The sequence below is a fragment of the Copadichromis virginalis genome, linkage group LG6 (genome assembly GCF_057382275.1).
Source record: "Copadichromis virginalis isolate Kocher_CV1m ecotype Utaka linkage group LG6, C_Virginalis_male_GT1.1, whole genome shotgun sequence".
NCBI lineage: Eukaryota > Metazoa > Chordata > Actinopteri > Cichliformes > Cichlidae > Copadichromis > Copadichromis virginalis.
In genome coordinates this window covers 6,783,533-6,797,777 of record NC_140623.1, presented here as the reverse complement: position 1 = coordinate 6,797,777, position 14,245 = coordinate 6,783,533, and the positions used below count along the sequence as shown (strand labels likewise).

The 14,245-nt window shown below is 46.1% G+C and overlaps 2 protein-coding genes across 2 annotated transcripts; both read left to right on the top strand.

The window, feature by feature from the left end:
- The first annotated feature begins 166 nt into the window (after positions 1-166).
- chchd10 (coiled-coil-helix-coiled-coil-helix domain containing 10) lies at positions 167-2,016 on the top strand. Its single transcript, XM_085458391.1, has 4 exons — positions 167-345; positions 1,058-1,280; positions 1,397-1,538; positions 1,831-2,016. Exons 1-4 carry the CDS (start codon positions 182-184, stop codon positions 1,848-1,850), a joined length of 549 nt encoding a protein of 182 aa, XP_085314517.1. The 5' UTR covers positions 167-181; the 3' UTR covers positions 1,851-2,016.
- A 2,737-nt stretch (positions 2,017-4,753) lies between these two features.
- On the top strand, positions 4,754-12,104 carry ddt (D-dopachrome tautomerase). The gene is made up of 3 exons (XM_085458392.1): positions 4,754-4,995; positions 9,619-9,794; positions 11,759-12,104. The coding sequence occupies exons 1-3, from the start codon at positions 4,807-4,809 to the stop codon at positions 11,829-11,831; spliced, it is 438 nt and encodes a 145-aa protein (XP_085314518.1). The 5' UTR covers positions 4,754-4,806; the 3' UTR covers positions 11,832-12,104.
- The last annotated feature ends 2,141 nt before the right edge of the window (positions 12,105-14,245 follow it).

Sequence of the window (14,245 nt, the reverse complement as noted above, 5' to 3'; positions counted from 1 at the left end):
GAGATTTAGTGTTGCTGGTTTTGAACATGCTGGATCATCCCCATACCAGCTGATGGCGCTAATGCGCCGTTTTGCTGTTTACCAACCTCCAATGAAACTTTAAAAACCCAAGAAGTGCAGCCCCCCCACCCTCCCCGCCAGGAGACACTACGGGAGTTTAAAGTAACGCCTAAATCTCGCGATGTTTGCCTCCAGTTGCTCTTTGGGGGGGATTACAGGCGAGTTGCACAAGGTCAGTCGAGCCGGTGTAGAGGCGAGCAGGTCGGCGTGTCCAGGCTTCGCGTTGTCCGCTAAATCATCTCCAATGGCCAGAGGAAGCCGCAGCCGTCCCTCGGCTCCAGCCAGGTGAGACTGTCACAGTACCTGTGTGTTAATATCTCAGCGCTGCTGCTGCATTCGTGCAAACGCAGCGCTGATCCCGCCGTACACGTGACTTTCACGGTGACGTGCGCCTGAAACACTGCTGACATTTTTCTGCGTCACAAAAGGTGAGTGAAGCAGCTTCAGCTAACAGCTCTGAGCTTGGACAATTATACAAATATTAAAAACATAATTTGATCATCTCTGAACTAAAATGTGTTTAATGCTAGCCTGAATTCAGCTGTTGAAATAAGAACAGCACAGTTTTCACCTGTCATATCTGATGTAATATTCAGTTCAACATGTACTGACACCTCTCCAAATGAAATAAAATGATCCAGTTATGAAGCTGAACTTTAGTCAGGAGCAAAGAAACCAAACACTAACATGACTTCTGGACTGAATGCATTCTGGGATGTTTGGCTGCACTGAGTCCACGCAGGCAACCGCCATCAATGCATCCTGGATAGGACGGGAGGAGCCGGAGCACATCTGGGAATTTGAATTGCAACAGAACTTGATCTGCGACGGATGACGTATCACAAATCCACACAGCATGCTAACCAACTCCAAACCTGCTAACTCTGATGTGAAGCCTACCCTCAGAAACTAACAGCAGCACAGAGAGCGTTCAGCAGCTGGAAGCTCTTGTCCTGCTAGCAGCAGTGTTGCATGACTGTTTTTCTCCTGTCTGTAGCCCAGCTCCATCCCACGCTCCAGCTCCTGTTCATGCACCTCCGGCCTCGCTGGCCCCAGCTCCTGCTCAGTCCCAGGGTCCAGGACTCATGGCCCAGATGGCTACCACAGCTGCAGGAGTAGCTGTTGGCTCAGCTGTGGGCCACGTGGTTGGCAGCGCCCTCACGGGAGCATTCGGTGGGGGCAGCAGCAGCAGTCCAGAACCAGCCAAAGCTACATACCAGGTAAGAGGTGGTTGGAAATGCCGCCCAGACAACGCCCAGCATGCCTCAGCTCTAATGTTGCAGCTGCTGTGGTTTGAAATGCCACGAGTGTGACATTTCTTTATGCTCTCATTCAGGAGCCCCCCCGGTCTGCTCCAGCCCAGCCAGGCCCCTGTCACTTTGAAGTCAAACAGTTTCTGGATTGTGCCACCAACCATACAGACCTCACTCTCTGTGAGGGCTTCAACGAGGCGCTCAAACAGTGCAAGTTCTCCCATGGTAAGTCTGGTAAAGGAGGCGTGGAGCCTCATACTGCAGCTCTACTCGGAGCACGCCACGAAAACCTGCAACAACAGCCCACCGGCTTCATGTGATTGCCCTGAGTGTGCAGTCACGTGATCAGTGGGGGTGGGTAGTCAGTGGAAAACAAACATTCAGGACCTCTAATCGATCCTGGTTATTTTGGTTCCCTCATTAGGAGCAGTTCCCTTTAAAACAAAGTGCACTGATGGTGTCAGGAGACGACTGATGTCTGCAGGGCGCTCACTCGTGTTTGTTTGTGATTGTGCAGGTGTGACATCGCTGGTGTGATGAACGGACCCCCACAATCATGGTGAAGATCACGTGACACCAACGGGAGCGCTGTCCTTCAGAGAGAGAGTGTGTGTGTGTGTGTGTGTGTGTGTGTGTGTGTGTGTGTGTGTGTTGACTGTACAACAGTGATGAACTCTTTAATAAATAGCTGCTGTTGACGTCACGTGTTGGTCTGTCCTACTTTGGGATGCTGCAGCGAAACAAATGTTCACTTCCTGCTTTGATTATTTTCAGTGTGGGAAACTGATGATGATGATGGTGGGTAAACACTGTGAACATTAAAGGTTTGTTTGCTGGATTGGTGCTGTAAGTCTGCTAGCAGCTGGATACTCACAGGTGTGTGTGCCACACACTGCACTAATGTAAACAGCACACAGATCTGAACATTACAGAAATGTTTTCACATGAAAGCTGCATTTTAAATTTCACCAGGTGTTTTTTAATAGTCCCGTTAAATTTGCAAAAAACCCACAAAATGAATCGAGCCTTTGTGAGATCTGCAAACAACAGCTGAGCGTCCCTGTATAGATGTTTGTTTGAAAGAAGCAGCCAGTAAGGTTGCACAGAGGTCTGTGTGTGTTAGCTCCCAGCATGAGCCACACAACACTGCTTTCAAAATAAGACTGACTCCAGAAACACTGAATCTAACAGATCGTTATCGTTGCAGCTCTGCCCGACACACGTGCTGTGTGTCTGAATGATGTCCTGTGTGGCAGCAGAGCTGAGTCTCTTTGCTGCACTGCCTGTTCAGAGGTTGGTGCAGATCATCTATGATGGATACCAGTTTGTTCAGGGCCCTGCTCCCCACCACAGCTTCCAGTTTGCAGCACAGAGGCAGCCTTCATTCAGTTTGTTGGTGTGAGCCGATCTCCCCGCAGTGACTGAAAAGCAAACACCTCATCACCTTCTTGTTGCAGCCTCTGTGTTGCTCGTCCCTCCTGTCGATGTGGTCGTCCCAGTAGTGATGGGCAGATGAAGCCCCATGAAGCACTGAAGCTTTTCATCCAATTGGTTCACCCCAACGCGAAGCTTCATGAAGCTTCATTTGCTCTAGCAGGACACCTACTGGACGTAAAAATAATAGCTGGCATGAATTTGAAGAGTGTGGCATTTTGCACACAGCCTGTAAATGTCAACAACAAAAGGAGTGTGTAAAACATCTATATTGTAGTGATGGCAGTATACTGTGTATATTTATAGTGGCAGTATGGAAAATGATTATTTGCGGCAAAGTTCGAACCGCTTCATGAACCAGTCACGTGGTACAGCCGGGCAGCGAGGCTTCGGACGTCATCATTTTCAGCTCCTCCCATAAATGAAGCAAGCCTCGATACGCGCTTCGCGGAAACGCCCCCTCCATTACTCGACACACGCTCCGAAGCCTCGATACAGAACGTCCCATCACTACGTCCCAGGATACATATAGGTCATGTCATCCCCCCTGAAGCCCTCTTACTCTCATGCAGGAGTCTGTTCCTCCCAGCCACTGCAAACTCTTTGTTACCAAATTCCATCATCATTCAACTGCTGGAGCAAAAATGATAGCAAATAAGGATTTATGAAATCTTTCTGATAGCGCTAGTCCTCCGTTTAATTTATATAGCTCCAAGTTACAACAACAGTTGTCTCAAGGCGCTTTATATCGTAAGGTAAAGAAAACCCCCAAAATCATATGACCCCCTACGAGCAGCACTTTGGTGACAGCGGGAAGGAAAAACTCTCTTTTAACAGGAAGAAACCTCCAGCAGCACCAGGCTCAGGGAGGGGCGGGGCATCTGCTGCGACCGGTTGGGGGTTAATATATTTAAAATGCAAACGCTCCCTAATGACTGTGTGAAGGTCTGATCTGGAACATCCCTGAAAGCGATTTTTGTGATTCAGTCCACTTTTCTCTTTACAGCACAAACAGGAAACGAGCTCCTACGGAGCCCCGCAAGGTCCACTAGAGAAAGGAACTGAAGCTGTGTGAGATCCTGCAAGAGTGTTTTAAGTCCACGTGCCTCCAGGTCAGCACTGAGACCTCGGAAACAACCACCGCGATGGAAGACACGGCCGCTTGGCCTGAACTCTGAGCACATTAAACCAGCCGTCCGGGACAAAGTCTTCCCTGTCAGTCTTGGTTAAGTTCACTAACATTATGCACTCCACACTGTATATAAATGCCACTTGTTTTGCACATATTCAACTCTGTATATTTTATATATTTTATTATTATTATTATTATTATTTTATTTTTTTACTATTTAATTTGTAAAAATGTGTATACACACACACACACACACACACACACACACACACACACACACACACACACACACACACACACGTAGGAAAATATTTAGTATACACATCCAGAAATGCATACACTATTATATATTGTACATATATTTATTAGTTTCAGGTTGGCCATTCTTGTATTTTGCTCGTTTGTGTTGTTGTGTTTGCACATCTCTGTTGCTTGTGGGGCTCGCACACAAGAATTTCACTCGCATGTGCTGTGCCAGTGTGCCTGCACATGTGATGTGACAATAAAAGTGATTTGATTTGATTTAACAGTGCTCTGGACAGTCCCGTGCGAGGCTCCGTAGGGCTTCATAAGAACCTGATGTTTAACAGTCCACGCTGAAGTTACCTGGTCTCCGTGAGTGCTCGCGCTTGTTTCGTTTTGACTTGAAGCGTGGGAGCACACACACACTGCAGCCGTGGACGGTCTCGTTTATGTTTAAACACATTTGTCCAGGTTTGTAGAAGTGAGAGCGGCTCTGTCCAAAGTGCTCACATCACTTTCTGGACCCCAACCAGCGAGCCGACGATCCAACATGCGGGCAGTCATGTGAGTGCTGGTGGTGGGGAGGGGCGCAGTCATGTGACTGGGGGGGCTGTGATTGATGACACCTGACGTCATCAATCACAGTTGTAGTTTCCCAGCCCAGGTAAAGAGTTAAGGTTTTACATGTTTACTTCCGGGTTCGCCAGCTCTTACGACACATCCGTCTCAGCCTCCCACGGCCACGTCCGTGCGAGCTCCAGCAACATGCCTTTCATCGAGCTACAGAGCAACCTGCCCGCCGGCCAGTTCTCGGAGGCCTTTCTGAAGAGGCTGTGCTCCAGCACCGCGGCGGCTCTGGGGAAACCCGAGGACGTGAGTACGGCACACACACGAACCCAGCCCGACCTCCAGGCTGACAGGCCCGCGAGCGAGCGCCGCACACCGAGGATACGTGTCCGCTGATCAGCTCTCTCATCACCCTCTCAGCCCTGATCCACGTACGACAGGTGACCAATCACAAGCACCGATCGGGAAGAGTTGGATATGACGCGTGAATCGGTGAAAGTCACGCGCAGTGAAAGAGCGTCAAAAGTGTTTTTACACGCGTCGAAGAGCCGCTTTGTCAACAAAGTTGATTCAGTATCACAGCTCCATCAGCAGGACACAGCACAGGCTGATAGCGCTGGATTATAGTCACGTGTCTGAAACGAGGGTGTAGTTTCTATTCTTGCAGCTGCAGCCTCTGGATCACGCGTGGGGACCTGCAGGTTTTAGATCTCACCTGAATCGCACGATGAGTTTGTTACCCGGTGTTGTGCCAAAAACGGATTTCCAATGTGTCTGTGTATTTTTTATGAGTAAAATCTTTACATGTGTTGGTAATAGACTTCGGTGAACAGGGTTTACAAAAGGATTATAAATTAAAAAATTATCAGTTTTTCAAGTATCTGTATAACTCTGTGTTACTGTAGTTACTTTATAACAAATTCGGTCCTTTAGCCCCGCTTAAAATATGTTTACAGAACTATTGTAATTTTTGCTGCCATTTCTGCTGTCCTCTTGGCCAACTTACTCTTACAAGAGACTTTTAATGTTAATGAGAATTGCATAAATAAAGGTCATATAAAAGTCACTGCCAAAAACTGATTGCGGCTTCTACCTTGTTACACAAATGTTGTTTGTGGCCCAAGATGGCTTTATGTTAGTGATGGTGAGATGAAGCCTCATGATGAACTGAAGCTTCCCATCCAACTGGTCGACTCATGGTTCGAAGCATTGTGATGATTCATTTGCTCTACTGCGCCATCAAGTGGACAATTCAAGTGAAACGGGCTCAATGATTATAATGATGTGATGTGTAAACCGCTAAACCGAATAAATAAATTGTTTTTCATGGTTATTTATCCCGAATATTGTCTCAGTATGTCTGATACAAAAGAGAAAGTGGAAACTATCAGTACACAGTTTTTGGGATGATTGTGTAACTGCGTAATCATTCTTATGTACATCTCAATAATGACACAAACTAGTGTGTGGCACTTCAAGTTGAATGAATAAAGGAATTACTATTGTTCATGACACCAATAACTGAACTCTAAATATTAGTTATATTTAATATTATACTAATTTTATATTATATTAATTTAATTAATGTTTGTGTATAATAAATTGGCAGCTTAACACAGGAATGTACATGGAAACAAAAAGGGAGGGAGTTGTGATGTGAATGTGCTTGTATAACAGTGCTCATGACACTAGGGAAAAGTTTTCATTTGTTTTTATTCAAAAATAGCAGCTTTCCCACAGTGCTGGGCTTAAGACGGTTCCTCTTTTTTGAGAGGATTTCTCCTGCTTTTGAAAATATCCTCTCACAGGGCACAGATGAAGCAGGGGTTGCAAGAAAAACCACAGCAAGTTTATACAAGTTTGGATAAAGAAATTTGTGTCCAGTACTCCAGTAGCTATGTACGTAATCCAATTCCACAACACGATGTGATGAGGGAATCAGCTGTGTTTTGCTGCCCATTTTATTTCGAATCTGGCGCGAACCGGTGAACCAGTTCCCGAATCAGTCACGTGATACGGACTGCCCGCGAGGCCTCGAACGTCACTGCATACGTAATCAACGCAAGCCTCGATACGCGCTTCAGAAAAACGCCCCCGCGATTACCCGACGCGCGATTCGAAGCTTCGACACACAGGACACCTCACTACTTTATGTTATCCATGAGGGATCCATTTGACATATGTTTCACATATTATAGCCCAACAAGTTATTTATAGCAGTTTAAATTAGAGATGGACCGATCCGATATTACGTATCGGTATCGGTCCGATACTGACCTAAATTACTGGATCGGATATCGGAGAAAAATAAAAAATGTAATCCGATCCATTAAATATCACGAAAGCACCTCACAAAACTTGCAACACGCCGTAACTCGCCTCAGAACGGAGCAGTATGCATCACGTGATAGAGTGGTCTGGATAGCATTTGGAGCTTCGCTAGCAACCCGGCATTTCATCTCCGACAAAGTTATCCCGAGAGAAGTAAAGCAAGTGTGTAAGTCCATCTCTGAATGTTTGTAAAGCATTCCTGCATTAAGCTTAACAAACGATATATGGAGCGACTGCCTCTTCTTGCTGCTACTTCAATCATGAAACTGCTTAACGATCAGCTGATCGGCTTTTCTGTCGTGAGTCCGTGTCTCTAGTTTGTTTTTGGCCCACTTTGCACCAGAAAGAGGAAACCAGCGGCTGAACAACAGCAGCACGTTTAAGCTTGATAATCTGTTGTTAGGATTTATTTAATATTACTTTCTACTCGAGGATCTTTTTCTACGTAGCTGACGGCTGGTAACTGTGCAGGGGCGGATCTAGCAAAGTTTAGCCAGGGGGGCCGATAGGGCATTAACAGGGAAAAGGGGGCACAAAGACATACTTTTCTTTCTTATTCTCATTTAAAATGTCGAGCTTTTAATAAATAATTATCTGACACCCAAAGTTTTAATTTGATGTAAAATGAATAGAAGTCAATTACTGTATATAGTAACTATTAAGTCTAATATATATACCCTAGTAAGCTATAGTACTTTTTCCTTTGGGAAGGTACCATCTGTGCAGTCTGCAATTTTGTTGAAGAAAGATGTTGAATCTATTTAATATTTCTTGAAAAATAATTGATTTCTGTGCATTTTTTTTCACACTGCATCAAATTAAGGTTGATTACGTCGATTAAGCATCATGAGGTGGAGCGTGAGGGGTGGTTCCCTATTTTTATTTATTTATTTTTGTTGTTGCTGGGAGTTGGAACCCTATTAGTTAGGCTGCTTAATATTTACGCTAAGTACTCTTTAAAATACCAGAATAGGGAGGATGGTGTAGGTCTAAGTTTATTAGATTGATCAGTATTGCTGAACTATGAAACATTTTTTTTGCATACAGGTATAACAGAATAGCTTTAGTGTAGTTGTTGTTTTAAACTTGAGTATGAACTTATACAAAATGCAGCAAGATATTTAAAAAACAGTTTTGTTGATTAAAAAACACTATATCGGATTCATATCGGTATCGGCAGATATCCAAATTTATGCTATCGGTATCGGTATCGGACATAAAAAAGTGGTATCGTGCCATCTCTAGTTTAAATACGACCAATCAGTTTTTGGCAAATACCGGAAATCAATTTTTGGCAGACAATCACTATTTGGCACAACACCGGCCTCTGGAGAACCTCAAGACATGCTGAGGAGGTCATTTAGCCATGCAGATCAAGGACACGTCTAAAACCTGCAGGACACCGGCGCTCGAGGCCTGGCGTTCCCCACACCTGCTCTGATGTAAAGAATAAAGTAAATGCCCTATTCCAGCTGTAGCCAGCAGCTACAAACGCACTCCGTGTAGGACCACTCAGGCTTGGAGAGCTATAAAAGCTTTAAAGCCAACAAGCAGTGAAGCTGCTAATAAGAATCCACATTTAATACTGATGCTCATCAGAGAAACACAAAGACTTTGGACAAACCTGGATGTCGAGGTGATGTTCTGGAGATCTGCTGTCAGTGTTTTTGTCTGCATTTGTAACAGAACTGTGACTGACCGAGTGAAGAAGAGCACGCTGCTAAAACTAGTTTCCATGGAGCACAAACACATGAACAGCATTTTAATCAGCATGTCGTGTGTATCGGGATCCAATGATAATATTAACATGTATGTGCATTTGCTTGAACTCTTGTTTTTTACCAAACCTAATGACATGCTGGCAGAGACCGCTCACATCTGGAGCCGGGACAGAGGACGATGTCTCACCAGTTTACAGGAGAGCAGTTAAACTGGGATACTGTGTTAGGTCAGGGCTTGTCAGCATGCAGTTCAATGTGCCACAAGTAGCTTTCAAATACCTATGAAAATATACATTTCATCCAGCAGATCAGGTTACTGTGCTAGCAGCGAGGAACGTGGCTAATTTCACACAGCTTTGTCTCAACTCAAAAAGAAGGAAAAGCTAATGATAAAAATTTAAACCTTCTCAGATAAGAAAGACTTGCCAACAAACAACGCAGAAGTATGGAGAGCAGAATGTTCGTACAGGGCGTCGCTTCACCTTCGGTCAGGGTCATAGCCACTGTAGGAGGTCAGAGGTCAGAGTTACTGTGTCCACCTCCACAACTTTTAAACACTAATATTTTACCCCTCAGAGATGTACATGAAAGAATGTGACTCTGCTTAGAGAAACACGAACTGTACCTTTGCACAAAGTCTGATAACACCAAACTATTGAACACTGTATTATTCAGTGGATTAACTGCACTGATGCTCGTGACCGTGTTTAAGGCTACGTCATGTTTTGCGTGTGCAGCGAGGACACAGAGGAGTAACTGGTGCACCTGTGCTGCCCTCTGTGGAAGTAAGCACACTTAGTTTGTTTGATGAAGCCTCGCCCGTGCAGCCTTCTTTCTCAGTCGGGCTTCAATGCGAGTGTCTGTGTCTTTGGTCCAGCGGATGAACGTGGTGGTGACGCCGGGGCTGCCGATGCTGATGGCAGGTTCCACCTCTCCGTGTGTGATCCTGTCAGTGTCTGCTATCGGTGTGACTGACACCGCCGAGAAGAACAAGGAGCACAGCGCCAAGATCTTTGAGTTTCTGACCAAGGAGCTCGATCTGAGCCAAGACAGGTGAGCCTGCTGTGCACACTCGCTGTAGTTACCTGTTTACTGAGGCTGTCTCCTTAACAGCTTGACAGTGATCACATGTAAAGGCTGTGAATGTTAATGATTCACTAACTGAATAAACTAACGGACATGAGCCGCTGAGCCTTTTCTGAATGTAGACAGCTGTTGTATAAATATACTTTGGAAAGAAGAGCGTGTACGTTTACTACTCTGCAGAATGCTATAAAGTCAAACTGGGCCCGATCCCAGCAGAGCCCAGCACTAATCAATGCCACTGCAGCACTCAGTCAGTCAATCAATCAATCAATCAAGCCTTTTATTTGTCACATGCAAAGTTTACACCTGCAGTGAAATAGGACCCCCCCCCTCCCGTCCATACATACATAGCACAGACATCACATGGGGATACAGGTCAGAGATCGGTAGCGTTACAGAAAAACACTGAAATATACACTACAATGGGAAAGTACAAGAGGAAAAAAAGAGACCTCTACTCATGCTGGGCTCCTGGGAGGACAGCATGAGAACAGGAAACAACAAAACTCCTCTGCACAAAGAAGCACATAAATGTCCACAGCACAACATTATGGAGCACGTGACCAGCCACAGGGTCGGGTGGGGGGTGAGGAGTCATCCGAAGCAAACACAGCAGCCATCCTGCCCAGCGCTACCATCCAGCGCGGGCTCAGACCCGCCGTGTTCCCAGGAGGCAACAAGCATCGAAGGCGTTTGGAAAGGGAGGGAGGATGAGTGTGTGCATATCAGTGTATATGTATGTGTGGGCGTGTCCAGAGTTCAGCTGAGACAGTGTCCTTCGCCCTGCCAGGCTCAGTAAACAGTCTTCCAGCCAACCCAGGTGGCCTTGCATGGAATGGGAAGAACAGACTAAACACAGTCGTTATCAGGGTGTTGTTGTTCAGCTCCAGCCTTGCGACTGCAGCTGGCGCCGAGAGGGTATCCGCATGAAGTGATGGTGCTTTTTACTTTAGTGCGAACAGCTCATATGAATTTCAAAGCAGTTCTACAGTCCAACACTGGTCTCTCAATCTCCCGTTGGAGAGCCGCGAGCTTCGCCATACTTACGTTCTGTGATGTTGTCATTCTTGTGCTCAAAGAGCCGATTCTGAGAACTCACAACAGTGGGCCTCCTCGAGACGTCATCCAATTTGGGCTCAGAGATCTTATTCTGAGTGTTCACAGCAGCCGTAAGCTTCTCCAAGATCTTATCCATGCTGCGTTCAATGAGCCCATTTTGAGAAACTCACGCCTCTTCCATCGTTCCAATCCCAGCGGGCAGCCTTGTGGGGGTTTGAACAGCCGGTTCTGCTTTCTTAATTCTTCGATAAGTCAGGGCCAAGCCAGCTCCGATCAGCCAGAACCCTGTTACCATGGTTCTGAATAGTTAGATATCTTCAGCACTCAGGCTCACCCGAGCCCAGACTTCTCGTTGAGAAAGGGGTGTCAATTGCATTCAGGGACCAGTTGATCCAACCCATAATTCTCTTTTAGGTTTTAGAGAACAGACTGTGAGAGTGTTCCACGGAAAAGTAATAAAAAGTAATACAAAAAAACACGAGACTAGACAAGGACACAAGAGGCTAAGCAGGGAAGCTAAGGGAGAGGAGAAAAGTGCGACCGCCTTCGTCAAGAGCAAGAGCACTCGCAACAATCAGAAAACAAGCCCAAATCCTCACCTCTGCACCACCGTGCTCCACAACACTGGTGCAGAGGTGTTCGATGTGCTGTGTTTGTGCTTCTTCCTCCTGTTGTTGCAGATCATCTGGACACATGTGGAGCATTTCCCATTAGGATGATGTAGAGAACTGATTTGGTAGAAAGATTGCTTCCAGGGCCAGTCTTCTGTCTGGGATGATGGTTTAAACACAGTAAGCATTAGTGCTGCTGTCAGCGATGAGTGTGCTGCTCTCATGTGGATGTGCAGACTGACTGCTGTGTTTGATTGGCAGGATTGTGATTGTGTTCAACGCGCTGGAGCCTCACCAAGTGGGGAAAAAGGGAACCGTCATGAGCTTCCTGTGAAGGCTCGCCTCCCTGAACGACCGGCTGTACCACATCAGCACCCGCCCCCTCTGCACAGTCGTTTAAAGGTCACTTGCTTCATTTTCACACCATGATCATTTCTGCTGTCTGAACCAAACCCAAGCTCTGCGACTGTTACATTCGCTTGGTTTCTATACTTGTTACGAAGAAGCGCACAGAGAAAGAGCTCTAAAGTTTGAGTTTTGATGTAGCAGAGGGCTCCTCTGGAAACAATGTTACTGTGATGTGGATGAAATAAACACAGTTCACTTATGTGTGTGTGTGTGTGTTTGCCTTCTTTCACATGTTAGCAGACACGTGTGAGCCATCACTGCACGTTATACATCTGCTGCCAGATTCTCAAAGCTCAGCTTCACCTGAAAATGTTCATTGTTTCGTGTGTTCAGCAGGTTCGATGTGCATCTTTGCACATTGGTGATTTCAGTCGTTAAAGAAGTGCGACGTACAGCTCGTAGCTCCTGGCTCACACACATCAGTGAGAAAGGTGCCACTTTTTACATGTGTATCCTAAATGTGTTAATATTCCTTATCTAAAGAAGACATGGCTAAATGCCTCGTCCTTACTGAGCAACACGTCTTTATGTGTGAGAGCAGAGGAAAGCTCCTGTGTTGGCTGAGGTAGAGGACCGTCTCCATTTGCAGTAATACTCAATCCTACAGTTGGAAATGTACTGGAAAAGGTGAGTTTAATCTAAGTGATGAACATCAGTGTGAAGGGTTTAGTCTCTAGAATCTGGGTTAGAGAATAACTGGATGTTCCAAACAAGCTGCTTTGGCCTGACTAACACAATGATGAGCTGTAAGACTTCACCAGCTGAGTGAACACGGGTACATTTATGAAGGCAGTCCATGCTAGCAAGTGTTTGTCATAGGAGGTTACTGACCCTCATCTGTCCCTGAAAGAGCAACAACAGGAGCATAGCTCTGAGTTATGTAAATGCTCAGATGACCTTTCACCCAGTGCTCTGCAGCTCAGAGAGCAGAGAGATGGAGCACGAGGACTCCCCGTTGGACTGAACTCCCTGAATCATCTGGCTCACAGCAGCTGTGAGACGAACCTGCAGAGAGCCCCTGATGTTAAACGTCACAGTGTATGAGCAGGAAACACTGACTTTTAATGCAGCCAGAACAGGACAAAAACGTAATCACGCAGGTCACCAGTTATCAGTGGAGACGTGACTGATCTTTGGTTAGGGCCATAATAAAAGTTAACGAGGAACAAAGTTAGGATCTCGGGTGATTTTTCAGACGTTCAGCTGGTTGGTTTAGGAGCCTCTGTCTCAGCCTCTCCCAGCATCCCCCTGTGTGACACCAACACCCCTACATCCATGAACCTCCTCTGAGGTCTTCCTCTTTCCCCCGGCCTGGCTGCTCCATCTTCATCATCCTGTGTCCAGTACATCCACCCTCCCTGCTCTGCACATGTGCAAATCATCCCAGCCTCTCTGACTCTGAGCTGTTCCTCTGATGGACTCATTTCTAGTCCTGTCCATCCTGCTCACTCCCAGTGAACACCTGGACATCTGAATATCTTCATGCTGTGGCTCATCAGCCCTCTGTAGTTACTGCAGCTCTGTACATCACCCTGGTGCTTGCAGATCTGTACCAGTACAGTTCTCCTCCTGTGAAAATCCTGGTTAGTCCACTGTCGTCCTAAACAACCGACTCCACAGGATCGTCCTCTAGAGTAGCCTCTTCATAGCTGCCCTCACCTCCTCCTTACTAATCCTCTGCTCTTCCTAGCTGTCCTCCACTTTCTTCATTCATCAGCTGATTAAAGCACTTCTTCCAGCTTTTCAACACTCATCGCTCTTCAGTACATTCACATCTCAATCCTGAAATGCCTTCACTTCAGGCAGATGCTCTGACCATCAGCCAGCGGTGGGGCTGCTCTTTAAAGACTCCAGCTCCATTTGTGCTTGGTTCTGCTGTGTGAACACAGACAGAAGCTCCTCCTAGATGTTACCACTCGCGCCTCTCATCACTCCTCAACTATTCTGAGCTAGAGAAGAAATTCAGATGATTCCTGAAGAATGGGACTCAGAATTTTACAGTGAAAATGACAAAATAATTCCAGGTCGCCTGTATGCTACTTAGGTGATAAAAGGTTAATGAGATCACCACAAAACCACAGTCAAAAGGATTTCTCTCAGTTCACATTCAAACATCTGCCAGGATCCACAGGTAGATTATTTATCCATGAATCAGTCGAGGTGGGAGATTCCAGCGTTCTTTAGCCAGACTTCCTCATCAGTCTCAGTTTGTCTGACGCTCCACATAAGAGCCAGATGTCTGTTGAACTTGACTCTCAGGTTTGATGCCGAAACACTGCCCATGTTGGCTTCCTACCAAAACAATCAGACGACTCTCTAGGAATGAATCAGAGGGAAGGA